At 51.0% G+C, this 26,966-nt stretch overlaps 12 protein-coding genes across 12 annotated transcripts; 7 read left to right on the top strand and 5 right to left on the bottom strand.

Annotated features, from left to right (window-relative positions):
- Positions 1-249: 249 nt before the first annotated feature.
- On the top strand, positions 250-2,437 carry BDV37DRAFT_291633 (heterokaryon incompatibility protein-domain-containing protein; the record flags this gene model as incomplete). The annotated part of the gene is made up of 3 exons (XM_032088994.1): positions 250-623; positions 693-1,013; positions 1,066-2,437. The coding sequence occupies 3 exons, from the start codon at positions 250-252 to the stop codon at positions 2,435-2,437; spliced, it is 2,067 nt and encodes a 688-aa protein (XP_031944269.1).
- Positions 2,395-4,182, top strand: BDV37DRAFT_242236 (putative zinc metallopeptidase). The gene is made up of 2 exons (XM_032081291.1): positions 2,395-2,527; positions 2,640-4,182. The coding sequence occupies exon 2, from the start codon at positions 2,693-2,695 to the stop codon at positions 4,169-4,171; it is 1,479 nt and encodes a 492-aa protein (XP_031944270.1). The 5' UTR covers positions 2,395-2,527; positions 2,640-2,692; the 3' UTR covers positions 4,172-4,182.
- Positions 4,183-4,340: 158 nt separating this feature from the next.
- BDV37DRAFT_242237 (uncharacterized protein) lies at positions 4,341-6,478 on the bottom strand. The gene has a single exon (XM_032081292.1). It carries the CDS (start codon positions 6,308-6,310, stop codon positions 4,517-4,519), a length of 1,794 nt encoding a protein of 597 aa, XP_031944271.1. The 5' UTR covers positions 6,311-6,478; the 3' UTR covers positions 4,341-4,516.
- A 218-nt stretch (positions 6,479-6,696) lies between these two features.
- Positions 6,697-8,357, bottom strand: BDV37DRAFT_280559 (CaiB/BaiF CoA transferase family protein; the record flags this gene model as incomplete). The annotated part of the gene is made up of 6 exons (XM_032086602.1): positions 6,697-6,908; positions 6,966-7,259; positions 7,312-7,816; positions 7,875-7,998; positions 8,071-8,102; positions 8,178-8,357. 6 exons carry the CDS (start codon positions 8,355-8,357, stop codon positions 6,697-6,699), a joined length of 1,347 nt encoding a protein of 448 aa, XP_031944272.1.
- Positions 8,358-8,608: 251 nt separating this feature from the next.
- Positions 8,609-9,931, top strand: BDV37DRAFT_47260 (riboflavin synthase). The gene is made up of 3 exons (XM_032090722.1): positions 8,609-8,890; positions 8,945-9,067; positions 9,181-9,931. Exons 1-3 carry the CDS (start codon positions 8,860-8,862, stop codon positions 9,726-9,728), a joined length of 702 nt encoding a protein of 233 aa, XP_031944273.1. The 5' UTR covers positions 8,609-8,859; the 3' UTR covers positions 9,729-9,931.
- On the bottom strand, positions 9,752-11,668 carry BDV37DRAFT_47272 (Brix domain-containing protein). Its single transcript, XM_032090723.1, has 2 exons — positions 11,335-11,668; positions 9,752-11,273 (listed from the first exon to the last, which is right to left on the bottom strand). Exons 1-2 carry the CDS (start codon positions 11,539-11,541, stop codon positions 10,134-10,136), a joined length of 1,347 nt encoding a protein of 448 aa, XP_031944274.1. The 5' UTR covers positions 11,542-11,668; the 3' UTR covers positions 9,752-10,133.
- Positions 11,669-11,753: 85 nt separating this feature from the next.
- On the top strand, positions 11,754-13,450 carry rrp3 (RNA-dependent ATPase RRP3). Its single transcript, XM_032081293.1, has 4 exons — positions 11,754-12,084; positions 12,144-12,364; positions 12,426-13,033; positions 13,094-13,450. The coding sequence occupies exons 1-4, from the start codon at positions 11,796-11,798 to the stop codon at positions 13,392-13,394; spliced, it is 1,419 nt and encodes a 472-aa protein (XP_031944275.1). The 5' UTR covers positions 11,754-11,795; the 3' UTR covers positions 13,395-13,450.
- Positions 13,451-13,856: 406 nt separating this feature from the next.
- Positions 13,857-15,875, bottom strand: agm1 (phosphoacetylglucosamine mutase PCM1; the record flags this gene model as incomplete). The annotated part of the gene is made up of 6 exons (XM_032086603.1): positions 13,857-14,735; positions 14,789-15,295; positions 15,360-15,374; positions 15,443-15,587; positions 15,707-15,720; positions 15,783-15,875. The coding sequence occupies 6 exons, from the start codon at positions 15,873-15,875 to the stop codon at positions 13,857-13,859; spliced, it is 1,653 nt and encodes a 550-aa protein (XP_031944276.1).
- A 232-nt stretch (positions 15,876-16,107) lies between these two features.
- On the bottom strand, positions 16,108-17,587 carry BDV37DRAFT_242253 (PGAP3/PER1 family protein). The gene is made up of 4 exons (XM_032081295.1): positions 17,402-17,587; positions 17,309-17,351; positions 16,468-17,245; positions 16,108-16,401 (listed from the first exon to the last, which is right to left on the bottom strand). The coding sequence occupies exons 1-4, from the start codon at positions 17,525-17,527 to the stop codon at positions 16,347-16,349; spliced, it is 1,002 nt and encodes a 333-aa protein (XP_031944277.1). The 5' UTR covers positions 17,528-17,587; the 3' UTR covers positions 16,108-16,346.
- A 611-nt stretch (positions 17,588-18,198) lies between these two features.
- Positions 18,199-19,890, top strand: rmtA (protein-arginine omega-N methyltransferase HMT1). Its single transcript, XM_032090726.1, has 7 exons — positions 18,199-18,464; positions 18,520-18,533; positions 18,591-18,610; positions 18,677-18,786; positions 18,842-19,173; positions 19,237-19,708; positions 19,761-19,890. Exons 1-7 carry the CDS (start codon positions 18,358-18,360, stop codon positions 19,765-19,767), a joined length of 1,062 nt encoding a protein of 353 aa, XP_031944278.1. The 5' UTR covers positions 18,199-18,357; the 3' UTR covers positions 19,768-19,890.
- Positions 19,891-20,453: 563 nt separating this feature from the next.
- BDV37DRAFT_47382 (putative peroxisomal dehydratase) lies at positions 20,454-21,822 on the top strand. The gene is made up of 5 exons (XM_032090728.1): positions 20,454-20,659; positions 20,722-20,770; positions 20,830-21,147; positions 21,208-21,301; positions 21,372-21,822. The coding sequence occupies exons 1-5, from the start codon at positions 20,540-20,542 to the stop codon at positions 21,712-21,714; spliced, it is 924 nt and encodes a 307-aa protein (XP_031944279.1). The 5' UTR covers positions 20,454-20,539; the 3' UTR covers positions 21,715-21,822.
- A 608-nt stretch (positions 21,823-22,430) lies between these two features.
- Positions 22,431-26,338, top strand: BDV37DRAFT_269662 (proteasome regulatory particle base subunit RPT5; the record flags this gene model as incomplete). The annotated part of the gene is made up of 10 exons (XM_032084404.1): positions 22,431-22,642; positions 23,188-23,290; positions 23,343-23,442; positions 23,500-23,988; positions 24,046-24,117; positions 24,177-24,288; position 24,360; positions 24,743-25,041; positions 25,202-25,617; positions 25,680-26,338. 10 exons carry the CDS (start codon positions 22,431-22,433, stop codon positions 26,336-26,338), a joined length of 2,463 nt encoding a protein of 820 aa, XP_031944280.1.
- Positions 26,339-26,966: the final 628 nt, after the last annotated feature.

Genomic DNA, 26,966 nt, shown 5'->3' on the forward strand with positions numbered 1-26,966 from the left:
TCCAGCGTGTCTCTCGCCCGGCCACTGAATTGGACTTCCCCCGTCAATTGATTGCTTTACCTCTTTACAATCTCCCACACACCACCCTATTCATTACTGAACCATCAGATATCCTCTCTCTATCCTTAACACTCATTGATTATCACCCTCTGTTATCTTTTACTCACACCGCACGGTACTTTGGAGCTGTCTAGACTAATCCAGTTGACTCCATCCAACACAAGACCTCTTCTCCACCATTTCCACAAGATGGATCCTGGACCTTCGCAACCTCGAATGCCCAAAGGCCTTTGCCAGGCAGACCAAGGGTCTTCAGAGCCTCAAATGCTCCAAGGAACACTTGATCCTCCCGAGCAGTCAGAGGAAGGACCCTTGCGGCTTCAAGTGTCCACAGAAGCACTTGACCCTGTCCAGCAGATGTTCACATGGCTACACGCCGAGAGATGGACTATATCACTACCTGAAAGGAACCAAAGCATGCCGCCTGCTCTGAGGGCAACCCAGAACATTGATCGACTCTGCTCAACATGCCAAGCCTTTCCCTGGGCATCTCTCTGGAAGCAAATGCACCATGGGAAAGGCAGCTGGCTACCGAGGCACCAACGACGTCGGCTCAGTACAATGTATAGCCATCTCAAGTCGGCATATGAAGGCTGTCATCTATGCGCTTTAATCTGCGTTGCCATGTTTAGCCGTGGAGAGAGGACAGTGCACATACCTCGATGGCAAGAATATCACCTGAGCTTCGACAAGGCGAGCACCGAATGGAAAAGCAGAATCGAGTCAGCGCAAAAGAGATGGGACCTCGATCAATTGGATGCAGTCACCTACGTATCACACCGTATGGAAGCTGGCAGATGGGTGCTTTTGCTCGGAGCCCCAGGCTGCGAACCTGCTAAGCTTTCGGTCTCCTTTGCACAACGCGCGGAAAATCCTCTGCCACCCACGGTTCGATCTGAAGGGCGTACGAGTGACTTCGCCAGGCATTGGATCTCGGCATTGGATCTCGATATGTGATCAATCTCACCTGTCCTGCAGACGCACTGGTTGCGTACTCCCAACCAGGGTCATTCAACTCCAGGTAATCCGGGAAGAGTTGAAAGCCAGGCTGCTTGCTACAAGCGGGGAAGAGGCCCGCTACGCTGCTCTCAGTCATCGCTGGTCTTCTTCAACCTCCTTAAGACTCACCACACAAAACCTGGAACTCCTCAAGAAGGGGATCGATATTTCAGAGCTATCACGCACATTTCGTGAAGCATTTGAAATCGCCATCGGGATTGGACTCCAGTATATCTGGATTGACGCCCTTTGTATCCTCCAGGATGATGACCACGACTGGGCCAAGGAATCTGCAAAGATGGGCGATGTTTACCGACACGCCGATATCACCATCAACGCCTTTACATCAGCAAACGGCATTGGACAATGCACCACGGCGTACGTACCTACTAATCTAGTGGACTATGCATGCCGGGTCGAGGGACAAATGTATGTCCATGAGGAGGATGGGGGACTCGCGGATGTCTACGAGCTCGAAGGCGTCACTCAAACACGAGGTTGGATTTACCAAGAGGAGCAGCTCTCCCGACGACGCCTGTACTGTGGACAACACCATTTGGTCTGGAAGTGTGCGGAAATGTGGGCGAGAAACGACAGGCCCTTTGGATTTTCCGGGGAAGAATTCGACAAGCCCTTGATGTCTGGCTATCCATGCTCGAATTCGAAGCTCACTTTACGTCAATGGCGTCAGATGGTGCAAACCTATACCAGGCGCACCCTGACATACGCTGCAGAGGACAAGCTTCCAGCCATCTCCGGGTTGGCTGCCGTCTTCGAAGAAGGTTTCCCAGGCCATCATCTCGGACCTTATCTCGGAGGAATATGGAGATGCGATCTATACCGTGGCCTCCTCTGGTACCGTGTGGGTAACTCTATCGGCCCCGATCGACGCATTGATGGGCCGTCCTGGTCTTGGGCCTCGTGGGACGGTCCGATTGATTTTGAATTCGAAGACGACGATGCCAGTTGGTCGGCAAGAATGACATGGCCACCCCAAAGAACTTACCCATGCAAGGTGCGAGAGGCATCAACGACCTTGGAGGATCCGGTGAACAAGTACGGTCGAGTGTTATCGGGCCGAATCGTCATCAAAGGAAGGGTGCTCATGAACGCAGGGCGGTTGAGCGAACAATCCAGAAACACAAATCCAGCGGATCCAGCGATCCACCTGGACTCTGATGCTATCTTCCCCGAGGATAGCATCTTACTCCCCATCACCCATCGATCAGGGCTCCTTCTGAGGGGGGATCCGAGGACCACCACGGATGCGACGCCGGTCTTCCGGCGGATCGGATTGTGTGTACGCCCGGAACGACATGAAGATTTCGACTGGTTGCGTGCCCCACGCTGGCAGATCATGGAGCTGGCGCTTGAATAGCGCCCTTGATAAACAGGTATGGAGAAGATAAGGAGCATGAACCAGATAACTCAAGTGCCGGAGACCTCCGCTGCCGGAATACTTTTAGCCGTATGTATTCATAGTCTACTAGCAATGGATGCGATTATTCATATTCATATGATTGGGTTTGCCTGCTTCCCCGCAGCGCCATCATGTCTCTGATCGCAACCGGTTTCTATAGAAGTAGAGTAGAGCCCTACTATCTCGATCGACCGTCCCCAAACTACATGCAAGATGTCGCCACCGCAGCTCTCCCCCGAAATCCAAACTATTTCCAACGTCCGTCTATACTCCCACAGTTCAAATCCAATAACATACGACCTCACCGTCTCCAGCGAACACACCCTCAGCTCCATAGTCCCCCACTCTCAATCGAACGCCTCCCCTAACACATCTTATCCTCCTCCTCTGGCCCTGCCGGCCCTCACCCACCCCCACATCCACCTCGACAAAGCCTACATCCTCAACTCCACCACCATCCACCCCCAGACAGGCTCCTTCCAAGAAGCCCTGAGTCTAACCACCCAGGCCAAATCCACCTTCACCGAGCCCGACCTCCACCGCCGCGGCGAATGGCTCTTATCCGAATCCCTCCTCAACGGCGTAACCGCCCTGCGCGCCTTCATCGAGATCGACACCACCGTTCAGCATAAGTGCCTCACCACCGGCATCCAACTCAAACACTCCTGGCGCAACCACTGCCACATCCAGCTCGTAGCATTCGCCCAAGACCCGCTCTTCTCCGGCCCACACGCCCAAGCCAACCGCGACCTCATGCACTGCGCCTTGACAGACCACGGGGCCCACCTGGATGTCATCGGCGTCACGCCCTACGTAGAAGCCGATCTCGAGACCGCCAAACAAAACATCCAATGGGCCATCACCACCGCCTGGCAAACGCACAAACATGTCGATTTCCACCTCGACTACCACCTCGATCCGACCAAGGGCGCCTTGGTCGGGTTCGTCCTGCAATGTTTACGGGACATCGGGTGGACCCAATCTCGGACGAACAAGAGGGTCATGTTGGGCCACTGTACACGATTCACCCTGTTCAGGGACGATGAATGGGAACGACTAACCACGGAGATTGGGACCGGGGACCATGCTTTGCCCGTTAGTTTTGTGGGTCTGCCCACCAGTGATTTGTATATGGCTTCGCCTCCCCTCTCGTCTTCTTGCTGTGTTTCTCCTCCTTCTTCCCCTGTTTCTCCTGGTTCTGGTTCTGGTTCTGGTTCTTGTTGTACTTCAAAGCACGGCGATACAGTCCGCGGCACGTTACGAGTCCCCGAGCTGATTAGACGATATGGTCTCGACGTCGTTCTGGGGGTGAACAACGTCGGCAACGCATTCACGCCGTGGGGATCTGTCGATCCACTCGGATTAGCCTGTTTGGGGGTTGGCGTTTACCAGGCCGGGACGGTGGAGGACGCCGAGTTACTGTATGAGTGTGTTTCGACGCGCGCTAGGGCTGCCATGGGGTTGGACGAGAAGGACGAGGGTGGTACTACTGGGCTGTGTATTCGGAGGCCGGATTTACTGTTGTTTTTTGATGTGGATGAGTCCGGTGGTGGGGTTGTGAGGCCGCGGAGGAGCGTGGCTGAGGTGGTTTGGGATCCGCCGGCTCGCATGGCGAGGGCGGTGGTTTCTGGGGGGAAGTTGGTGCGTACGAGGGGACGGTTGTGGGATGAGAGTGCGTTTGGGTTTGTGTAGGTGGTGTTTATGTTCATGTTTACTTGTTGGTGTTTGTGTGTAGTGGGGTTTATAGTTGGACTTGGCTTGGTGTGTAGACTTATTGTGAAAGAGGTGTTGAATGTGAAGCTTCGTATTATTATTATCATCTTCTACTAGGCCATAAATGTCATCATAAATCTAATGTAATATGGCATGCAACCTAAAACCCCCCGGGTAATCCGCCAAACGACTCGCAAAATTCATAACCTGACTCCAAAACCGATACGATAACCCAGACCAACCAACTCCTGCTCTCGGAACTAGGAGCACAATCACGATACTATACACCCGAAGGTAAGATGGACGAAAGAACCCAAGAAACAATCACGAACCCCAGATAGGCGCGACTTCGTTCGCCTGCGCTCGAGCCCGTGCCGGCCCGTGTAATGCGTAGCTGAACGTGCGACATGAGACGTCTTCCCACATGATATCCACGTCGTCGGCTTTCGTCGACAGACGGAATCCGTTCCCGGCACGCGGGTACAGGCGATGCTCTGAGAATTCATACTCGGATTCTTCGGACAGGTCGTGCTGTGTTTGGTGGGCTGAAGAGGGAGTTGGCAGGAACTCGGGAGTGACGCCTGACTTGTGCTGGGCCATGTCTACACCATTAGTTAGAGCGTGGTTTATCGAGTTAGTGATCGTGGGGGTATTCGAGGATGTTGAGGATGGAGTAGGCACTGCCAAAGTGTTTGGCTTGAACGAGAATTTCGACTGCAGAGTCTTTAGGTTCTTAGGAAACATGGGTACTGCCGGGTGCTGGTCTGATAAAGTGACCAGCAGTTCGACAAGAGTCGCATGCGACAGGCCGGATAGAAAGCCCCGGCGCTCATCTGCCGAGAAGCCCTCCCCTCCTACTTCCGTCTTGGGCAGTATTAGTGGTGCATGCACGGGAGGGCCGAACGACGGGCCCGTGAGGCTAGGATTGCTCCTGACAACCGTCGGCTGCATGATGGTGATCGGCACGGGCTTGCATTCCCGACAGACCCATGGTCTTTGCTTCATGGCGACCGTGTCCACCTGCGGCTCAATAGGAGGATCATGGCACAGCTGATGCCAGGGCGCGTGGCACTCATAGCAGAAGACAATAGCGTTGCTCTGCGGGCTATGTCCCCTCTGACAGTGGATACAACTGATGATGCCGTCCTTCGGCTTGCGATACACCCGCTTACGTTTCCGGGCGGCTGCGACCTGCCGTTGAGTGTTATCCGATGTATCCAGCGAGTTACTGCTGTCCTTGGCAACCGTTGGGGATGCGGACGGAGGTACATATAAAGAAGGACGATTGACCTGCCGGCCAGACTTAGTTTGTGTCGCCGTCGGCGCAACGTCAGATTCATCGGAGCTCGAGTCTCCCGCTCGGATGATGTCTTCTCCATCACTGTCGTTGCCACGCCGGCGCTTCTTGCGCTTGGTGCCATTGGTGGTACTCCTTCGTTGGCGTGGGCCAACGGCTGCTCTCTTGCGCTTAGCGGATGGGGGTGAATCTTTAGCCGCCGGGGCTATAGGCTGGGGGTGTGAAGGCAGTGGTGGTGGCAGTGAATCTTGCGGTGGTGCTGGGGCTCCTATTGAAGGCGGCCCGGCGGGTTTGGGTGCTATGTTGACAAGCCTTGTTGGCTTGTCATGGCTACCCTGGGGAAGTGGAGGTGTATATGTATGTGTAGATGGAGATGTAGTGGGAGGAGCAGTAACAGGAGCCTGTTGAGAAACCGCAGGGGTTGTCATATGACTCGAGTACACGAACGGAGCGGTTGGTAGCTCTATGATGGTAGAAGAGGCCTTCATGGTGCCTGATGGTTGGATGCGTGGATGACTCCAGCCTGGATGGAGGGATGGAGGGTTCCACGTCACGAACTTGGTCCCATTCCTCTGCGTCTCGCCTTTCCGATGGCCAGTGACCCGAGCCACAAGTTCTGTGGTCGCGGGAGACAGTTTCGGGATATGTACTTTACTCGAGATTGCGCTCGGTGGGCGGCTAGGTTTCAATGAGGGCGACAGGGAAGGCGAGACCCGCTCGAGGGTGGGAGCCGATGTCTGCAAGCCCGAGGAGGTTCCGTGGGCTGGTGGCGCTGGCTCTATAGACGCCGGCGTGGGAAGAACCCCATGTTGCTGTGACATTAGCCCCCCTGCCCTGGCTAGTGGGACACAATTACACCGTGGACTTTCGGGGTGAATGGGTCTAACCACACGAATTCTGAGTATCGATTATCCTAACCGGCGCAGAATTCGCGCTGCGACGGACCCAAAGATTGAAACTTATATACCGTCACGTGACGCGACCCCCCGCCTGGAAAGCGAGATTCATCCCTTCAAGAATGCGTGTCGAGCATGCTTTCAGGCAGGCCGTTTCATTCACTCGTTGCGATCTCTATGTACAAAAGGTGCTACGGGTGCCAGAGCTCTGCAGGCCTCACCGCTGCAGTGAAGCCCTTGCACATGCTACTCGCGTGTTCGATGCATATCACGGCTCTTAACGTCTAGCCGATGGCCAACCAGTCGCCTCTTTATGACACTACACCATCTTGCTTCAACCGAGCAATATCATCCTTACCATATTCGAGAATCTCCCCGAGAATCTCATCCGTGTGCTGGCCAAGGGTTGGGGGCGGCGTCCGCACGCCAGGAGTGGCATGGGAATACTTAATCGGGGTGTTGACGAGCTTGATGGGACCACATGCTGGATGATCGACTTCGGTAACCATCCCACGCGCTTGGACTGTACCATCGATCTTAGTAACAGCTGTGACAATATGTCATGTGGATGGGAACGTACCGTGAGAATGGTTGAGGGTTCCTTGAATATCGTTGACGGCGGCATATGGCATCCCGCTGCCTTCTAAGATCTCCAGCCATTCTTGTGTGGTCTTTTGTTTGACCTTCTCTTCGATGAGGCCGTCGATCTCCCCTCGGTGCTTGACACGGTCACTGTTGGTTACAAACCGGGGATCGGTCTTCCACTCGGGATGTCCTAGACGGTCGCACAACACACCGAACAGTCTGTCGTTCCCGCCCCCGAAGAGAATGTCTCCATCCAGCGTCTGATAACTCCGGTAAGGAACAATGGAAGCTGGAGAGCCGTCAGAATTCGCAACTCTTTCTCTCAACACTTCAGTACTCACGATGCGCGGTGCCCCATCTCCCAGTATCCTTCTCCCCACTGATCAACGCCGAGCTAGCAATATTCGCCAGGGTTGCCACCTGACAATCGCTCAGGCAAGCATCGATATGTTGGCCCTTACCCGTCCTCATGCGAGCCAGCAGCGCCGCCATGATTGCGTTAGATGTGTACAACCCAGTCGTCAGATCCGTAACCGCCACGCCAACCTTCACCGGATCCCCATCCCTGGCCCCAGTGATATGCATCAAGCCCATCTCCGCCTCGACCATGACATCGTATCCAGCCCGGTTACTGTACGGCCCCGTCTGCCCGTATCCGGTGATACTCGCGTAGATCAGCTTAGGGTTAATCTCTCGCAGAGTTTCGTAGTCCATGTTATATTTCTTCAGACTTCCGGGGAGGTAGTTCTCAACGAGCACGTCGCATTCTTTCGCAAGACGATGCAGGATCTCCACGCCTGACTTGTGTTGAAACGACAGTCCTAAAGACTTCTTGTTGCGGTTGACCTGCTCTCCGGTCCATGTCAACAGGGTACAGGATCTGGAGACGGGCGATGGACCTTACACCTAGATAATATGCGCTTTCGCCGGGGCCTTGTCGCGACTCATCCTGGTATTTGGCGTATGGCGGACCCCAGGCGCGAGTATCATCGCCCCGCACCGGGTGTTCAATCTTAATAACATCTGCTCTATTCCGGGGCGTCCAGTCAGCCATTACCCACCTGAACTGAAGTCAACACCGGTAACAATCACACACATACCCTAAATCTCCAAGAATCTGCGTACAGTATGGCTATATCATGGTCAGCACCAGTGCCCCAACAATAATATAGAAATAATATAGAGAACCAGGATCCGAAATACGCACACCAGCCAAAACCCTTGTCATATCAAGCACGCGAACGCCCTTCAAGGGCAGCGTGTCGTCTGCCGGGGTACTGGAGTATGTACGCCATGGAGCTGCGCTGCGGCGGAGAACAAAGCTCGACCAGCGGAGACCTGGCCGGCGGGCGATAACAGTCTGGTGCAACTTCAATGTGACGCTCATTGTCGTTCAATTGACGCGGTACATGGGGATTGCAAGAAGAAAAATAAAGTGAATCAGATCCAAGTCATGTACAGTTGGGGTCGTCACGCATGTATATCATGTACTTTTCGGGGCCGCGACCGGAGCGCGATAGATTGATTTTATGTTCCTGTCATTTCATTCGGGTACTTCGCCGATAGCTTAACTTGGACGCCAAAAGCCGAGGTCGATTAAGCATGCATTTCCGCCTTAGCGCCGAGCAGGAGAAACGTGGGTGCTATTCGATTGTTTTTCGGTGTATTTTTTGGTTTTTTTAGAGTAGAAGGAGACTGGAAGGACATCAACACTCATTCTAATTTGAATGTAATTCCAGACTCTTTTCCTTAGGTAATTGATCGCTCCAGTGCGGCGGGGCGGGCTACAACATTTGTTTAACCTACGTATAGCTCTGATCTCCCGCTCTCTTCCGCTTCCACTGCCGCGAAGTGCATTGACAGCTACACCTTACTACACACATCACACCATGTTTACCGGTCTTGTCGAAACAATCGGGAGTGAGTACACCCCTACAATCAACCCACCGTCCTCTCGCAACTGACATCTCCCAGCGGTCTCGTCCCTCGAGCCTCTCGACACCTCCGCCAGCGGGGGCGGGGGTACGTCCTTGACCATCACCAACTGCGAAGAGATCCTCACCGACGCCCATCTCGGCGACAGCATCGCAGTAAACGGTACGCTGTCCTGCACATATACACACAGATCCCACTTACCCCCATTGACCACTCCCCCCGCATCGGACATCCCACCCCCCCACTGAGTCACCACTAACCAAACGAACAAACAGGAACCTGTCTAACAGTAACCGCCTTCGACAAAACCTGGTTCAAGGTCGGCGTGGCCCCCGAAACCCTGCGTCGCACGAACCTAGGCTCCCTGAGCACCAACTCCCGGGTGAACCTCGAGCGCGCGGTCCTCAGCGAAACCCGCATGGGCGGCCATTTCGTCCAGGGCCACGTCGATACCATCGCGACCATTCTCTCTGTCACGCCCGACAGTAATGCGCTGGTGTTGCGGCTGCAGCCGCGTGACCGGGGCGTCTTGCGGTATATTGTGGAGAAGGGCTATGTTACGCTGGATGGGGCCAGTTTGACGGTGACCAAGGTGGTCGATGGCGAGGAGGGGTATTTTGAGATTATGCTTATTGCGTATACGCAGGAGAAGATTGTGACGGCTTCGAAGAAGGTCGGGGAGGATGTGAATGTGGAGATTGATATTGTTGGGAAGTATGTGGAGAAGAGTGTGCAGAGTTACTTTGCCGGGGTTGGGGGCGGGGATTTTGCGATTCTGGAGAAGATGGTGTCCAGAATTGTGGAGGAGAAGTTGAAGAAATGAGGCATGGTCGAGTATATGAGGTTATGATCGTGATGTATAGATTGCTTTACTAACTACTATTGTGTTGTCGATTGAAATGCCAATTACTTTTTATTGCTTTTCAACAAAGGGTATAATCTGGTCACCTAAATGATAGTCTATTTATAACACCCTCCGACCCCAGTCTCCGTGAGATACCTGTTTAAGATGCTTGGAGTCTTTTGTAGCAAAGCCGAAAGCCAGGGCGATTCTATCTGTCGTTACTCCAGCCAAGTGGATGTGGTTGCCGTGCATGAACGACACCGGAAGACAGCAGCGAAGGCGGGTCTGGGGGCCTCCGTATAGGTTCTCGTGCCTGGGGACATGATATAGCGCGAGAAGTCGCTTTTCGTGAAAGAAATTCAGAAACCGAGAGTGACGCTCGCTCTATTCCTCCATGGATTCGTCCTCATCCTCCCCTTCTTGCTCCGCACCCTCTTCATCGAAGTCATCGCTGAGCCAGTCATCCTCGTCATCATCCACCTCCATCTCCTCGTCGTCATCATCTTCAACTTCCTTGCCTTCAGCCCGGGCCTTGGCCTTCTCTGCCTTCTTCTTCTCGATGTTCTCCTTCTGCTGCCTCTTCCGCTCTTCCTTCTCCTTCTTTCTCTTGTCCCAGTTCTTGTCCAGCTTCTTCATATCCTCCTCGGACTTATGGATGTAGTCGTGCCACATGACCTTGCCTTCGCAGAGACCCTCCTCAACCTTAATCAGTCGGAGCTTCAAGCGGGGGCCCAACTCGACCAGCTTGACCGCGCGCTTCTCCACCTCCGGCGCGGCCTTCAATTTCTTCTCAGCCTTCTCCTTCTCCCCAGCCTTCATGCGTTGCAGCTCCCTCTTGTTCAGAACCTTCTTCGTTGTGCTCTCGGCGATCTCAACCTCATTATCGGTGTCTAGTTCGGTTTCACTAGCGGAGGTATAGCCCCCAGCCGACGGATCCAACAGATAATCCGCAGCATCTTCCAACTTTCCTAGATTGGGAACAGCAACGCCCCGCTTCTCCCTATTACGGACTTCCTTGGGATCCAGACGGCGAATGCGTTTTGAAACGCCGGTCTTCCGGGTGGTAATAGCGTAGTGTCGCAAATTCAAGACGTAAGAGTCATCTTCTTGGCCATCGGATCTGAGTTCTCGGTTGAGGAGCATCACACGGCGGATAGAGGAGAGAGGGGTAGCTTGGGGGTTGATCGGCGGGAAAAGGGATTGGAAGATAGTGGTTGTGAGAGTCTCGAGGCGCTTTGGGACTTTGCCGTCCTCGCTTGCATTCGGCGAGTTGAAGTTGTTCATCACCAGCAAGGGCGGTGTCTTGTGGTCCTGGCCGCCGCCTCGCGGACGCTTCAATGCTCTCTCGACGTCTCGACACAGAGAGTAGTTCTCGACTTTGAAGTGGAGTGTTGGGCCGCGCGGCGTCAGCGCCAGGCGCATGTTAGTGTTGCCGGTAGCGGACTTGGAGAAAAGCATAAGATGCGTGACACCGAGAGGACCCGCCATGACGGTGTAATCCCTCAGTCTGTTTGATTTGCGTTCCTAGATGATATCAGCGTTAGTTTCTTTTTCAGAGGCGCATTGGGAGTTCACAATATCATACCTTCAGTCGCACAGCAGTGTCGGGCTCCATCATCAAACGAACATCCTTCACTAATTGACTGACACTCGCACCGACTTGAGACCCGCCGATACGGATAACCATCGACTTCGGAGTTTTGCTCATGTTCGAGCTGCTGCCTTTGGCAGCAGCGGCTGAGGCATTTTGGGCGCGGACATGAGTGCGCTTCTTCGTACGTGCCTTTGCCATTGTGAATCTGACAAAGCAGGAAATATATGGTAGGTATGTGGTGCAAGGGAAATGCTATTCAACGTCTCGAGAACGACGGACTTTTTTTTCTTGGCCCAAAAAAGTAGATCGGCGGAAACCAAGCCGCGGAGCATTTCCGGACCAACTGTTTTACCGGGACCCACACTGATTTTTTGATATCGAACTATCAAGAAAAAGAAATCGTTCGATCAGTTCACCGAGTGCAAACCTTTCGAGTCAGATATTGATTCAATATGCCGGCCATTAAGAAGCGCAAGATCTCCCGTGAGGCGCCCCAACAAGAAGACCATAGCGATAGTGATGCCCACAGCTCTGCCTCTGAGGATGCCGCCCCCGATACTACTGAGCAAGAACAAGAAACACCTGAAGCGCCTAAGCAGGCGCCAAAGTCTTTTAAGGAACTGGGTCTCATTGAGCAATTATGCGAGGCCTGCGATTCCATGGGGTACAAGGCTCCCACCGCAATTCAAGCGGAGGCCATTCCCCTCGCTCTCCAGGGCCGCGATTTGATCGGTTTGGCTGGTATAGTACCACCTTCATGTTCCATGTTATTGCAGTACTTTCATTAACACTCATGCTAGAAACCGGTAGCGGTAAAACCGCAGCTTTTGCACTGCCCATCCTCCAAGCCCTGATGGACAAACCTTCTTCCTTTTTTGGCCTCGTCCTCGCGCCCACCCGTGAACTGGCATACCAGATCTCCACAGCCTTCGAGGGTCTAGGAAGCACAATCTCAGTGAGAAGCACAGTCCTGGTTGGAGGCATGGATATGGTATCACAATCGATCGCACTAGGAAAGAAGGTAAACCGCCCAACCAACCTCGAATTAGACAAAACCGAGCAGAATCTAACAAACCCCCCAGCCTCACATCATCGTAGCCACGCCCGGCCGTCTGCTCGACCACCTCGAAAACACCAAAGGCTTCTCGCTCCGCAACCTCAAATACCTCGTCATGGACGAAGCCGACCGTCTCCTCGACATGGACTTCGGCCCCATCCTCGACAAGATCCTGAAAGTGCTCCCCCGCGAGCGCCGCACCTACCTCTTCTCCGCAACCATGAGCTCCAAGGTCGAGTCTCTGCAGCGAGCATCTCTCCAAAACCCGCTCCGTGTCGCCGTCTCCTCATCGAAATTCCAAACCGTGTCCACCCTCCAACAATCCTACGTCTTCATCCCCCACAAACACAAGGACCTGTACCTGGTCTACCTGCTGAACGAGTTCGTCGGCCAATCGTGCATCATCTTCTGTCGCACCGTCCACGAGACTCAGCGTCTCAGCTTCTTTCTGAGATTGCTCGGGTTTGGCGCCATCCCGCTGCATGGCCAGCTTTCGCAGTCGGCTCGTTTGGGTGCCCTCGGCAAGTTCCGTTCGAGGAGTAGGGATATCCTGGTGGCGACCGATGTGGCCGCTCGTGGTCTTGATATTCCCTCTGTCGATGTGGTTTTGAACTTTGATTTGCCTGGTGATTCGTAAGTTGCTCTTCCCTTTGGGGTTTATGTGGGGAAGATATGATGCTAATGGGGGGTTAGGAAAACTTTTATTCACAGAATTGGTCGTACAGCCCGTGCTGGTAAGTCGGGTGTGGCTATTAGCTTCGCTACGCAATATGATGTCGAGGCTTGGCTTCGTATTGAGGGCGCGCTGGGAAAGAAGCTCCCTGAATACCCCGCTGCGAAGGACGAGGTGATGGTCCTTGCAGAGCGTGTATCCGAAGCGCAACGCAGTGCTATCTTGGAAATGAAAAACTACGACGAGAAGAAGGGAAGTAGGGGCAAGAAGTTCGCCAAAGGAAAGCGGTCCCGAGAGGATATGGATCAGGAAGAGGGCTAGTGGGAGAAAAGTAAAAGTAAAATGTAGATTTAGATTATTGCTAACGAATACCCAAATGAAGTTTATAAAGAAGTTTTTGGTCCTTGTACTGAGTTTGCTAAGTAGATTACTTGTCATGGTGACCGTAGGCCTTGTTCCAATTAGCTACTAGGTCTTCCTAACTTCTAGTCAATTTAAAAATACTTATAAGGAATGGCTAAATCGAGTCAGATTTGCTCTGCATTCACATCAAAAGAAAACTCATCAGATCGTTCATAACAGTTCCCATTACCTCTATAATGCGACGACGTTGCGAAGTCTGCGCAACGCCGTTAACCCTGTGACTTGTGATCGTCTGACCATGATGACCCAAAGCTTCATACATGCATGTGCAAGGTACCCTTGCAAGTTATCAGATAGCTTCCAATCATACGGTTCCATGGAACCACTTAGAATTTGTTAGGGCATTAGATATTCCAAAACCTAAGACTGCAAGATCTCTTTGGCGGCGCCAGCCTCACGGACAGCGTTGGCGACGCGAGTAGCGAGATCGTCAGCCTCCGAGCGGCTGGCGGCCTCGGCGTAGACACGCACCGCATCTTCCGTGCCACTGGCGCGGGCAAAGCTTCTTCCCTTGTTGTAGCGGGACTGAAGGGATTCGATCTTGACCTGGAGGCCAGCAGGGGACTCGAGCTTACGCTCAGCATCATAAGCCTTGAAGATTGAGCGGTCAGCAACCTCCACACGGACCAGCCGGGAAGGGAGGTCGGTGTAGGTGCTAAGCCACTCCTTGGGGGTCCAACCCTTATGAGCAAGGATCGCTTCAACGAGGAGCATATCAGAGATAGCATCGCCGACTGCTTGGTTGATCAGATCGGTGAGGCCCTGGAGGCACTCAAGAGCACGCTGCTGAGCGGGAGACTGGGGCTCAGTGCTCTTGATAATCTTCAAGGCATTTTCAGAGAAGGTAATAGTACCGTGACCATTCGCTTCGAAGTAGACACCAACATCGTAGCGCAGGGCAGCATGGTGAAGGTGCTTCACGCCAGTGTTAGTGCAGACGGAGGGAAGCTTGAGCACTTTTTCAATGTACTCCGTACTAGCTCCGTTGGCATACGCAGTCTGAATGATGCCAATCTTGAGCTTCTGCGCGATGCCGGCATTCTTGGTAAGGTCACCAATGAAGGCAGCGGCAAGAGTGGCAATACGGTCGCCGTCAAGAAGACGGAAAACATTGCTCTCGTCGACGAAATAGTAAACAAGACGATCGGCATCGCCGTCCAGGGAGGCACAACGGTCAAGGGCAGCGGCCTTGGACGAGGGGGGAGCGCGCTGCTTGGTCTTGACATAATCGGCACCGCACTAGTAAATAGGTTAGTATGGATACGGTAGGACCAATAAAACTAAGGTCATACATCGAAGTTGAGGCTATCCGGGTTGATCACATCGTCATTGATAACCTTGATATCGATACCACCCTCCTCCGGGCCAGGAAGGTACTTAAGGAGCTCTCTCAGCTTAGGTCCGCCAACACCATTTGCGCAATCAACGGTCAAAGAGCCCTTGACCTTAAGGCCGCGCATAACTCCCTTGAAAGCCTTGGCGAGCTTTTCATAGTATCCTTGCTCTGTGGGTTCACCGTACTCATACTGTGTTCCCAAGGTGTTCTTGCAACGGACGACGTAATGAAGCTGGGGGGTGGTCATGAATTTCAGATCGGAGAACTCAACCTCCGTAGCGGTAAGCGAAGCGTTGAGAACGCCAGCAAGACGAGAACCAGAGGCACGAGTATCTCGGGCAAAAACAACGCGAGCCGGGTTTTCCATGCTGATATCAATCTCCTTGATGAGTTCTTCGTAAACATCGGCGATTTTGTCTAATGGAGCATTGGCAAGCTTTGTCGCATAGGTTTCCCATTCAGCCTACTCGAGGGTTAAGTAAATATGCAGTCGTAACAGCTAGGTTTAGTTATAGTGAAGAGCATACCTCAAGCATTTCACCCTAATTTGGTAATTCAGTCAGCAACTGCTTCGTATAGAGTTTATTCATAGGCGGCTGCCGCAACTCACCATGGGATCAACCAACTTCACGCCGTTGTCCTCCGCAGGGTTGTGACTGGCAGTAATCATGACACCAATCCATTGTCCACTGAGCTTCTTGGAGCGGAGACCAGCGAGCAAGCCCACAGCAAAGACGACTGTGTTGAGGACGTCACTAAAAATATGCGTTGGTCAAAGTGTAAACAAATGGCGATCGCGGGGTATATGTGGAGGCGGGGCTGATCCTTCACAAGACCTTGCTTGAAAGAAAGTACACATAAACGTGGAACTTACGCCTTCATACGGAACTGCAAGAAGGAAATTTGGTCAGTACTTAATAAGGAAGTGAGGTGGATCATTAGTAACTCACCCCCGCAGTTCCATACTGGAAGACCTTTCCCTCCGGCTTGACATACTGCGCTGCGGCCTCGGTGATGGCTTTCTTGATAGCGGGGGACGCCATTGTGGCGTGAATTTGGGTCGAGAGAGGGTTGAGGTGGGTTAGAAATTGGCGGGAGTCAATTGACAAGGGACGCAAGAGACGAAGAGGGGGGAGGGGGGAAGGGATGCTATAAAGCTTGGGTCGAAAGGGGAAAAAAGCAGCAGGCCCGTGACACCAGATAAATGTGAGACAAGGCAGGCTTTGGGTACAGCCCCTCCGAGCGGTGAGCGGGACCATGCACAGTTCGTTACGTTAGACACCCAAATTTTTGAAAGAGAAGGGAAATGCCCTAATTCAAAGCATTGGGTAATAGAAAATACCCATGGTTTAACATATGCTTTTCTTGGCTACAGCATATACCCTTCGTTGATATTGTCACTAGCCTCTGACACTCGTCGATCGTCGGTCACCTGGACCTTCTACTATACAGCAACGGACGTACTATTCTCAGGCCAGGAGCATTTTACCCATAGCTGAGAAAATTCTATCTGTTCAGGCTTTGTATCTCTTGCCCCGCACATCCTCTTCGATGTCCTTTTCTAGGTACCTATCGATCACAGTCGAGTTAGCCTGACGGTCGGTAAGGAAAAGTTCTAACAACGCGCGGACTTACATATACCACAGCGCGGTGGGAATAACAGTTCCCAAATGCCAAAGGCTATGGGCATCGATGAGTGCATGCCATGGAGGGAAGTCTAACAATTCCAGACTCATGGCCAACATAATCCAAACCACACAGATTGCTGGCAAGAGAGTCCACGTTTTATCGGTACTCCGGTACCTAAAAATACTGAATGCCACCCACAACAAGTTTTGCGTCATCCCGACCACGATATTCGCGATCATATTATAGGTGTAGTCCCAGGACCAGAAGCTGAGATAGGACACATGTAAGGTATACAGGAAGATACAGACCACAGTCCAGAGCCGACGCAATGTCGGTTTCATTTGTGGCTCTTCCTTGTCTAATCGGAATATCCTGATAATCGCCAGGTATAATCCATACATGACATTTGCGCCCGCCCCGAAATAATCCAGCTTCTCTGTCAAAGAAAAGTCCCTGGCGTGGAAGATGCTGCTGAAGGTCCAGCATGCCAGACCGCAATATCCAAAAGCAAGATAGTAAGTCCGTAGAGAAGTATGCCACGTCGCCATGGTTTCGCGGATTCGAGATAAACCGTGCCAGTGGGCATAGAAGTTGAGGAGGGAGAAGAGGACTGAAAACGGCTCCTGCATGCCCATGATCCTGCGGAACGGCCATTTCCCATGGAATTGGACTACTGGATTGAGCATCGGAGGATCACGAGCGACTCGACGGTCCGTCACAACATGTTGGCAAGTATAGTCGCATTCGGCGGGACAGGTCCACCACATCAAGCGGAGATGGAAAGCTAACGAGGACGAACTAGATTAGGGAAGATTGTCTCAGTAGTTAACATGGAGTTCGAACGTACGGATCACGGAATTTCCATCTTGACAGTTCTCTGTTTGACATATCTATCTGTTGATTAGCCGGTTGATTCGAAGCTCTTCGAGGCGCTGTATACCTTAACACATTCTTTGAAATCAGGAAGATGGTCGCCCAGGGAGGCAGTCGACTTCCCAATGAAAGTAGCAAGGACCAGGAAGCATGCGTAGAAGAAAACCTTCCTTCGGGCTGCGCTCCAATACATTGTGCCCTATGTGCCTGAATTACCGCTGACGGAGACGTGCTAACTTCAGGGGAGAGTAAGCAGTTCCGCGCTTGATTGACAGCGCGCGCACCAACAGCGGAAGGCGGAGTTAAGCTGCGGCAATGCAAACATCTTGGCATTAACGGAGCATACAACAACTCCAGCTGGCAGCTCTAAGCTGGACATCTTACTCTGTAGAGTTGTTTATTTCAAAATGTGCCACTTTCTGGTCTTCCTATGTAGTAGTACTGTAATACACTCTGAAATATCTTTGCACAGGAGCCTATGAGTTTCTCACGACAAGGTTTGCATGATCTCAATTTCTAACTTATTGTACTCAGAGTGGAGTCCTCAACTTAAATATCACTTTATCTAAGCATCAGTTCTTCTAATTATCAGTCACCGGCAATGCCGTACTCAATTGAGACAACCTGATCTACATCCTCCAGGAAAGAAGGAGCAATAAAAGCGGTCCAACCCCAATCAGGTATCATGACTTGAATTGAACCTAGTACGACACGTGATTCGATGAATCCGGGATAGCGTTGTCTACGTTAGGCTAGCCCGAATCAGAGATTAGCGTTTTTTGTGTTTGGTAGCCCCGGTTGGAGGAGATTTTCCAATGAGGGCCAGTTAAGAAAAAAAAAGAAGGGAAAAAAAAGTTGAAGGGATCTATCTCGGAGGCGCTTATTTTTCCTCCCTGCCTAATCTAGTCCTCCCCTCTTATCTCTTTTATCTATAATTCTAGATTTTTTTTTTACTCTTTTGTTTGCTTGTTTCTTTTCTTTCTTACATTTTCCTTCTTTATTAGAAAGATCAATAGTTTGAATATGAACGCATCGGAGCAGACACAATCCGCAGAGGCTGCTGGCACCATGACCAGCAGTGCTGATCGCATGGTGGGCATGGATCATGCTGAAGTGCGTTATTTCACAAGGTATGCTTTGAGATCTTTGCTCCATATTCATTCACATTGCTAACAGGAGGACTAGCTACGATCATCATGGTAATTACAATCGATAACTCAGTTGATATATACTGGCTAATCCTGAACCCCACTTAGGCATTCATGAGGAGATGCTTGTATGTGCCCTACTATTCATTCAGCTTTTTATTGCAACCAACTAATACTCATGTGCTCGATTGCAGAAAGACGATGTCCGAACCAGATCTTACCGTGATTCTATCTACCAAAACCGTCATATCTTCAAGGACAAGGTTGTTCTCGATGTCGGTTGTGGAACCGGTATCCTCAGCATGTATGTGGTCAGCTAGAAGAACCTTGTTCTATATACTGATTCTATGGCTCTACAGGTTCGCTGCTAAGGCTGGTGCTAAGCACGTAATCGGTGTGGATATGTCCTCTATCATTGAGAAGGCCAAGGAGATTGTCGCTTGCAACGGCCTGTCCGACAGGGTCACTCTTCTCCAAGGAAAGATGGAGGAGGTTGTCCTTCCTTACCCCAAGGTTGATATCATCATTTCCGAGTGGATGGGTTACTTCCTCCTTTACGAGAGCATGCTGGACACTGTTCTCTATGCCCGCGACCGCTATCTTGTCCCCGGTGGCAAGATCTTCCCCGACAAGGCTACCATGTACTTGGCTGCTATCGAAGACGGCGAGTACAAGGACGACAAGATCGGATGTAAGAGCGCCTACGATATCTCTCGATTATGTTTGTTGCCCGAAAATACTGACTGAGTTGCAGTCTGGGATAATGTGTACGGGTTTGACTACTCCCCCATGAAGGAGATTGCCCTCACGGAACCCCTCGTGGATACCGTTGAGCTGAAGGCCCTCGTCACCGACCCTTGCCCCATCATTACCCTTGACCTCTACACCGTCACCCCGGCCGATCTCGCTTTCAAGGTCCCCTTCTCTCTTGCCGCCAAGCGCAGCGACTTCATCCACGCTGTGATCGCCTGGTTCGATATCGAGTTTGGTGCCTGCCACAAGCCCATCACCTTCTCCACCGGCCCCCACGCCAAGTACACACACTGGAAGCAGACCGTCTTCTACCTCCGTGATGTTCTGACCGTCGAAGAGGAGGAAGTCGTTTCGGGCGTGTTGGAGAACAAGCCCAATGACAAGAACAAGCGTGATCTTGACATCACTATCTCTTACAAGTTCGAGACCACCGATAACCTTCGTTACTCCGAGGGCAGCTGCTCCTATAGAATGTAAGGGCCTCCACTGCCAAGCTTTCTGGTGACTGAATGCTAATTGTCATAGGTGCTAAATGTATTGGATCTGATGAATCGCGGCACGTTCGGTTATTTCAATGTTCTCTTCTGAGTCAACAATGTTATGTCGGTAATGCATGAGGGTTCAATTGTGGGAAGCATAGCATCAGTGGAAGTTCAATTGTCTGGACATTTGGGTCGTTGAATGGCCTGATTCGGCTCTTTTTCTCTTTTCTTATTCATCCGGCGTTGTGTTTTGGCAGGTAGGGGAACGGCATCATTGTTCGGCGCGATACGGAGAGATGATTTGCACAAGAGACGATTATGAAGCTCCTCGAATTACCCAAGTAGATACCCCGAGTCGACGCTCAGTCCCAACTCCCTCCGACGTTCTCCTTCTTGAGTTCTTTAGCTTCAAATCATCATGTTCTACAGCTAAACGTGCGTCCTTGCTACGTTCAATTAGATAATTTTATTTTGGCTACGTCCATGGCTTACTGAAAGGTCGCGTGTCAGAAGAGTCCAGTTGGTTTTGGGCTAGTCGACTGGATAACCTGAGGCCCCTCGGCCTGTAATCAGAAACCGTTCCATTCGATCTGTGCCTCGGCTTCCCCGCACCGGATCAGTTCTCCCTAGCCTAGGCCACGGGACCATAGCGGCAAGTATATATTCTCCGCAAATAAAGATTACATAGTATCCTCCTTTGTTGAGAATTTGGTGGATTTTATAGTATACTAATTCGAAGTCTCCTCGTAGCGGGAAATCTACTCGTGCAAACAATTCATTCCTGAAGCTTTCCTCAACTTGACCACTACTAGCATTGTCCTCATGTCGGCTCCCGGCGTTGGCTTTGAATATCCTCCTCAGGAGGTCTCCTGGCTTAAGCGCGATGCTTTGTTGTTTGCCAACAGCATCGGTGCTAAAGCCGACGAGCTTCATTTTCTATATGTAAGCTACAATTAGTAGCCATACTTTTTTCAACTGGTAACTTCGCTAACTATTGAATCCAGGAGCTCCATCCTAACTTCGCTGTGTTCCCGACTTATTCTTTGATCCTCCGTATGGCTATCCAGCCCTCGAAGCTGTTTATGCATGCTGATTGCGGTTGTTTCATGTAGCTTTCAAACACACCGATCAAGAAGTCATTGATTTCTATGCACGTTCGCAAGCAACTCCCATCCCCGGCGTCCCGAAATTCGACACTCGCCGTGGTGTAGATGGCCAGCGCAAGATCACTATTCTGAAACCTTTACCTCCCACGAGCGAGGGCAAGAAGTTTCAGTTGCGTAATAAGGTTATTGGAGTCTACGATAAAGGCAAAGCTGGCTCGGTGGTCGAGACGGAGCAGTCAATTGTGGATGAGAGTGGGGAGGTGTACACCAAGACGGTGAGCAGCGGTTTCATGGTAGGACAGGGAAATTGGGGTGGACCTAAGGGTAAGCTTATGCACATATTGATGCTTTTTCGCTCCGCTGACTTTGACTTTCTTCCCATAGGACCGAGTGCCGTCAATTACCCCCCTCCTCAAGGCAAGAAACCAGATGCTGTTCATGTCGTTCAGACGACAGCTGAAACTCCTCTTCTCTATCGGTGAGTTTGATTTCACCCGGATAAGGATCCTTTGAAGCGCGTATCCATGCTCATATCATACTTTCGCTAGTCTCAATGGCGACTATAACCCTCTTCATGCTACACCTGAGCCCGGTCAGAAGATGGGATTCGGGGGCGTTATTATCCACGGTCTCTTCAGCTGGAACACTGCCGCTCATGGCATTCTGAGAGAGCTTGGAGGCAGTGATCCAAAGAACTTGAGAGAATTCCAGGCACGCTTTGCTTCGCCAGTGTTCCCAGGCGACAAGCTTACCACCGAGATCTGGAGAACAGGAAACACCGAAGATGGGTTCGAGGAAGTCAGATTCGTAACCACAAATAACAAAGGCAAGGTTGTGCTGAGCAACGGCCGTTGTCTGCTGAAGGTCACTGGGTCGAAGAGCAAGCTGTGATGGGTTCGGTAGGAAGACCCTGGTATCTCATGACTTCTATGCTTCGTTTATAGCATTTAACAAGTGCAATTACCATCCTTATTTTTTTTTTCCGCTGCGAAAGCATCGTTAATATCCTATCTTACTACTTCCTGAAGCTTGTAACCGAGGCTTGTTGTCCACCAACGAAGGAATTCTAAATGGCTTTTGGTGTGGGCAAAGCACAACCACAGGTTCCAATAGGCTTGCACTGCTCTGAGTAAATTAGATTAGTCAAAGAAATTGAAGCCCAATGAATTACTCCGTTAGAGTATGTTGTTATTGGGGGGTTGATGGCCGACACGTGACAGCCAAGATGACGTTGCGGAGAGAAACGGGGGTTAGCTGATGCCAAAGTCAACCTCGTCGACACCCCTTCGTGAGTGCCATTGATGAAACGTAGTTCTGAAAATGAGTAGAATATTACCTCTCAAAGCTCTGAGGCCCTCTGCGTCTGCTGGGTAAAATGCTCTCCGCAACATAGAATTCATTGCTCACGTATGCTAATAGATCGACAGTGCATACCCGCCTTGCATTCCGAAGCTTAACCGATTTGTGAGTGAAGCATAGATACTTTTGTATAGAAAAAACAGCTGAAAGAAACCGACTAATATATTCAGGCTGGCGGCTCTCTGAGTCTTTCGAAGGGTCCCAGACCTTCACTTACACTCTCCCGCGGTCATGTCATCTCTCCCATGATGAGAAGGGCGGAGTCAACTCTGGCGAAGCCATCTGCCGCAGAACCGTCTGCAGAAGTACTCTCTACGGAGCCATCCTCTGCAGAGTCATCGCACACGGCCGTTCGCTCAGAGAGACCAGCACCCCTCGAGATCGTATATCCATTCAAATCTGCAGGGTATAGAAATCAGCCTATTGTAATGAAGACGTCTCGCACGACTACCGCCAAGTTGTAAGTAATTCAAGATCATTCCTAGCACCCCTGCTGTGGAGACAGACACCAGCTAATGCTCTATATAGTGGACGATTTTGGCTTCGGTACGTATCAACATGCCGAAAGGACGAGCCAACAATACTTACTTGACTGTCTTTGATAATAGGGACAATTGCCAGTGTTCTGAGTGTGTCCATCCAGATACAAGACAACGAAGCGTGAACACCTTCTCCGTATGTTTCTAGTCCAGGGCGCTGAGAGACCATTATAAATTGACAGTCCTTGTTCTTCACTTAGATACCGCCGGATGTGGCCCCGAAAAAGGTCACCTACGAAGAGAAAATCGCTAAAGTACAGTGTATGCCCCCCATTCTCTTGTTCCTGGGTATCAGGGCTAACTGCATGGAAGGGTCTGATGGCCACCAGGGTGTCTACCCAGTTAACTGGCTAAATAGTCTTGCACCGTTGAAAAATCGTGCGGTTGACAAGTCACTGCCAAATAAGAAAATGAGGTAAATATGTCGTGAGATATATATTTGTGCTGTGCTAATACTCTTGTGTAGAAAGTTTATCGCCCATAAGCCTGAAAGTACCTCTTACCCAACAGTCTTATATGAAGAGGTGATGTCTAGTGACGAGGGCTTGTGTCAATGGCTTCACAATATTGTACGTCCTAGCTACTTCCTTTGTTTTGGGGCACTATCTAACCGCTGTAAAGTATCTCCATGGCTTCAGCTTCGTCAAAGGTGTCCCCGTTGACCCAGAATCAACCAAGACCCTCCTGGAGAGAATCGCCTTCATCAGACATACTCACTATGGTAAAATCCTTTATCCGATACAAAATAGGCTCTCGACTCTATACTGATTACGCAAAGGTGGCTTTTGGGACTTTACGGCCGATTTGACATTCAAGGACACTGCATATACCACAGAGTTCCTTGGTGCACATACAGACAATACGTACTTCACTGACCCGGCACGGCTTCAACTGTTCCATCTATTGTCACATACCGACGGTGATGGAGGCGCAAGCTTGCTTGTCGATGGCTTTTGGGCTGCAAAAATCATGCGAGCAGAAAATCCGCAAAACTTCCAAGTGCTAGCAGCAATGCCGCAGCCGTTCCATGCAAGCGGCAATGAGGAAACCTGCATCCAGCCCACAGAACAAATGCCCATTTTCAAGATCCACCCGCAGTTTAATTACCTGTATCAAATCCGCTGGAACAACTATGATCGGGCGGCTAAAAAGGACTGGACTGTAGAAGAGCAGAATAGATGGTACAATGCAGCCCGGCACTTTAACGACATAATCACACGTGAGAAAATGCAGATATGGACCCAGCTAGAGCCAGGAACAGCACTTAGTAAGTATTGACTTAAAAAAGATCTTTCCAAGTATAGAATTTGGCTGATTGTCTTAGTTTTCGACAACTGGAGGATGCTTCATGGTCGCTCCGAATACACCGGAAAGCGGAGGATGTGTGGCGGATACAGTAAGTAGATATCCATACAGTGCAATATATCCGTGAGAGAACATGCTGACCCCTCCCAGTCAACAGCGATGACTACGTTTCGCGTTATCGCCTCTTGAGGTTCGGCAGAGAGAAAATCCTGAACAACATAGGCAACTTTATGGGACGCATCGACAACCCGAACTTCTTCCTGTAGAGGGAGAAAGTATATAGGAGTCTTCGGCAACTCGCTTGTAAAATGCTGCCGGGAATTGTGCTTGGAGGGTGGGTAGTTGTACATATTTTGCGGTATGTGGGGAATGTATACCTGAAGAGAAAACATATGCCTAGACTTGAGCGAAGAAAAGGAAAGAGAATTTGCACAGATCAATGGAACCCTCATGTACATACATGGAATGCGACCTATATCATACATGGCCTGAGGCATCAACGGGCAGGGCATTTGTCAGTGAATCACGTGATAGGCACCCAGCAGCTGACGTTGTTTGGTCCGGAGCTCAACAGCTCTCACTCTCTTCCCGCAAGACCCATCCCGTAACGCATCACCGCCGTCCCCCTCTCATTCCCTCCTAGAATACCTGTCTATCCCGTGTCTTGCCCTTACCTACATAATTAATCCTTACCCGCCACCATGTCGACCTTGGAGGATCTCGACGACCTTGACCGTGAAGAGAGAGAGAAGAAGCCCCAGGATGGCGATGGCAACGACAGGAAGCCCTCCGGAGACGGAGACGCTGACATGAAAGACGCTGAGAAGAAGGACGACGAAGAGGACCTCTTGGACGATGACATTCTACAATCGAGCACAGCGGACATCGTCAAGCGACGGCGGATGCTGGAGAACGAAATGCGTATAATGAAGAGTGAATACCAACGGTTGACGCACGAACAAAGTACGATGAGAGAAAAGGTCAAAGATAATCAAGAGAAGATTGAAAATAACAGGTATGGGGTTCTGAGACATGCTGGGTTTCCCGTTCCCTTCTTTCGCAACTGGCTGGGTCGCATTACCCATAGTGGCGAGGGGGCAGGGTTTGGGCTGTCGCCGCATATGTCATCATGTTATTGTATGTTGGGACATTTCCATTAACATCTTCCTCTTTAGACAACTACCATACCTTGTCGGAAATGTGGTTGAATTGTTGGATTTGGACGTCGAGGCTGAAGCCGCCGAGGAGGGTGCCAACATCGACCTCGATGCTACTCGAGTCGGCAAATCTGCTGTCATCAAAACCTCTACCCGTCAAACCATCTATCTCCCCCTCATTGGTCTGGTAGATCATGAGAAGCTGAAACCCGGTGATCTTATTGGTGTAAACAAGGATTCATATCTCGTCCTGGATACATTACCCGCTGAATATGATAACCGAGTGAAGGCCATGGAGGTCGACGAGAAGCCAACAGAGAAGTACACAGATATTGGAGGTCTGGATAAGCAGATTGAAGAAATCGTCGAAGCTATAGTATGGCCGATGAAGGAGGCCGACCGGTTTAAGAAGCTCGGCATCAAGGCACCGAAAGGTAAATGACCCTGTTACCATCCAACCCAGGCAAGGAATAATACCAACACTCATACTCTCTAGGTGCGCTGATGTACGGTCCCCCCGGTACCGGAAAGACCCTCCTCGCCCGAGCCTGTGCTGCAGAGACAAACGCCACCTTCCTCAAACTCGCCGGTCCCCAACTAGTGCAGATGTTCATTGGTGACGGAGCCAAGCTCGTCCGCGACTGCTTCGCCCTCGCCAAGGAGAAAGCGCCCTCAATCATCTTCATCGACGAACTCGACGCAGTCGGCACAAAACGTTTCGACTCCGAAAAGTCCGGTGACCGTGAAGTGCAACGAACCATGCTGGAACTCCTCAACCAGCTGGACGGCTTCGCCTCCGACGACCGCATCAAGGTCCTCGCCGCCACTAACCGTGTCGATGTCCTGGATCCCGCTCTCCTCCGTTCTGGCCGTCTGGACCGCAAGATCGAGTTCCCCCTCCCCAACGAGGAAGCCCGCGCCAACATCCTGCAGATCCACTCCCGCAAGATGGCCGTAGACGACAGCGTGAACTGGGCTGAACTGGCCCGCAGCACGGACGAATTCGGCGGTGCCCAACTCAAGGCCGTCTGCGTCGAGGCTGGTATGATCGCTCTCCGGAAGGGAATGAGCAAAGTCGGACACGAAAACTACGTCGATGCTATCGCGGAAGTACAAGCCAAGAAGAAGGATACCAACATGGGCATCTACGTCTAATGTACCGTTATATTAGACTTAAGTATTCTTTTTTCCCCGTCACGATCGTATCTTCTCTTTAGCTTCTATATATCTCGTACTTTGCCTCTTGTGCCTTGTATCTACGTATCGGATGCCGATGAAAGTCAATTTCGAAAGGGTTAGCATGTTATGTCCTGTTTTTGGTCGGTTATTGGCCTAGATAAATAAACGTAATTACACTTGGGTTGATTGGCTATTTTTTCTCGTAGTATTACAAAGTAGTATAGGCCATCTCCTAGGACTGCTTAATATATATCCATATAACACCAACAACCATGACTAAAGATCACCAGCTTAAGAGTATTTGACTACAAGACGTATCCTAGAAAGTTACTGTATGTACAAGACTATCCACAGTCGAGATTCAGGAAAGAACAACTAGTCACATATTACTCATAATAACACTAGGCATTATAGTAGACCTACAGTAGTGGTCTGGTCCATGTACATACATACATACAGATGACAATGTACAGCTCATCGAGTAGCAAGATCAGGACAAAGAGAAAAAAAAATGAAAGAATACAAGGTATAGTCAAAAATAAAATAACCAAGAACCACCCAATTAGACAACCGTGTCCCAGATTATTTCCGTCCTTATCCGGTA

This window comes from Aspergillus pseudonomiae (assembly GCF_009193645.1).
Source record: "Aspergillus pseudonomiae strain CBS 119388 unplaced genomic scaffold BDV37scaffold_14, whole genome shotgun sequence".
NCBI lineage: Eukaryota > Fungi > Ascomycota > Eurotiomycetes > Eurotiales > Aspergillaceae > Aspergillus > Aspergillus pseudonomiae.

Excerpts from the sequence above, each read along its gene's own strand:
- BDV37DRAFT_242236 (XM_032081291.1), top strand. The coding sequence starts at position 2,693 with ATGTCGCCACCGCAGCTCTCCCCCGAAATCCAAACTATTTCCAACGTC.
- BDV37DRAFT_242237 (XM_032081292.1), bottom strand. The coding sequence starts at position 6,310 with ATGTCACAGCAACATGGGGTTCTTCCCACGCCGGCGTCTATAGAGCCA.
- BDV37DRAFT_47260 (XM_032090722.1), top strand. The coding sequence starts at position 8,860 with ATGTTTACCGGTCTTGTCGAAACAATCGGGA. Across the intron at positions 8,891-8,944 it reads TCTTGTCGAAACAATCGGGA|CGGTCTCGTCCCTCGAGCCT; the intron begins GTGAGTACACCC and ends GACATCTCCCAG. Across the intron at positions 9,068-9,180 it reads CGACAGCATCGCAGTAAACG|GAACCTGTCTAACAGTAACC; the intron begins GTACGCTGTCCT and ends ACGAACAAACAG.
- BDV37DRAFT_47272 (XM_032090723.1), bottom strand. The coding sequence starts at position 11,541 with ATGGCAAAGGCACGTACGAAGAAGCGCACTCATGTCCGCGCCCAAAAT. Across the intron at positions 11,274-11,334 it reads ACACTGCTGTGCGACTGAAG|GAACGCAAATCAAACAGACT; the intron begins GTATGATATTGT and ends GATATCATCTAG.
- rrp3 (XM_032081293.1), top strand. The coding sequence starts at position 11,796 with ATGCCGGCCATTAAGAAGCGCAAGATCTCCCGTGAGGCGCCCCAACAA. Across the intron at positions 12,365-12,425 it reads CGATCGCACTAGGAAAGAAG|CCTCACATCATCGTAGCCAC; the intron begins GTAAACCGCCCA and ends CAAACCCCCCAG. Across the intron at positions 13,034-13,093 it reads TTTGATTTGCCTGGTGATTC|GAAAACTTTTATTCACAGAA; the intron begins GTAAGTTGCTCT and ends ATGGGGGGTTAG.
- BDV37DRAFT_242253 (XM_032081295.1), bottom strand. The coding sequence starts at position 17,527 with ATGTATTGGAGCGCAGCCCGAAGGAAGGTTTTCTTCTACGCATGCTTC. Across the intron at positions 17,352-17,401 it reads ATTTCAAAGAATGTGTTAAG|ATATGTCAAACAGAGAACTG; the intron begins GTATACAGCGCC and ends ATCAACAGATAG. Across the intron at positions 17,246-17,308 it reads AGATGGAAATTCCGTGATCC|CTTTCCATCTCCGCTTGATG; the intron begins GTACGTTCGAAC and ends CGTCCTCGTTAG.
- rmtA (XM_032090726.1), top strand. The coding sequence starts at position 18,358 with ATGAACGCATCGGAGCAGACACAATCCGCAGAGGCTGCTGGCACCATG. Across the intron at positions 18,611-18,676 it reads GCATTCATGAGGAGATGCTT|AAAGACGATGTCCGAACCAG; the intron begins GTATGTGCCCTA and ends GCTCGATTGCAG. Across the intron at positions 19,174-19,236 it reads CAAGGACGACAAGATCGGAT|TCTGGGATAATGTGTACGGG; the intron begins GTAAGAGCGCCT and ends ACTGAGTTGCAG.
- BDV37DRAFT_47382 (XM_032090728.1), top strand. The coding sequence starts at position 20,540 with ATGTCGGCTCCCGGCGTTGGCTTTGAATATCCTCCTCAGGAGGTCTCC. Across the intron at positions 20,660-20,721 it reads ACGAGCTTCATTTTCTATAT|GAGCTCCATCCTAACTTCGC; the intron begins GTAAGCTACAAT and ends TATTGAATCCAG. Across the intron at positions 21,148-21,207 it reads AAATTGGGGTGGACCTAAGG|GACCGAGTGCCGTCAATTAC; the intron begins GTAAGCTTATGC and ends TTCTTCCCATAG.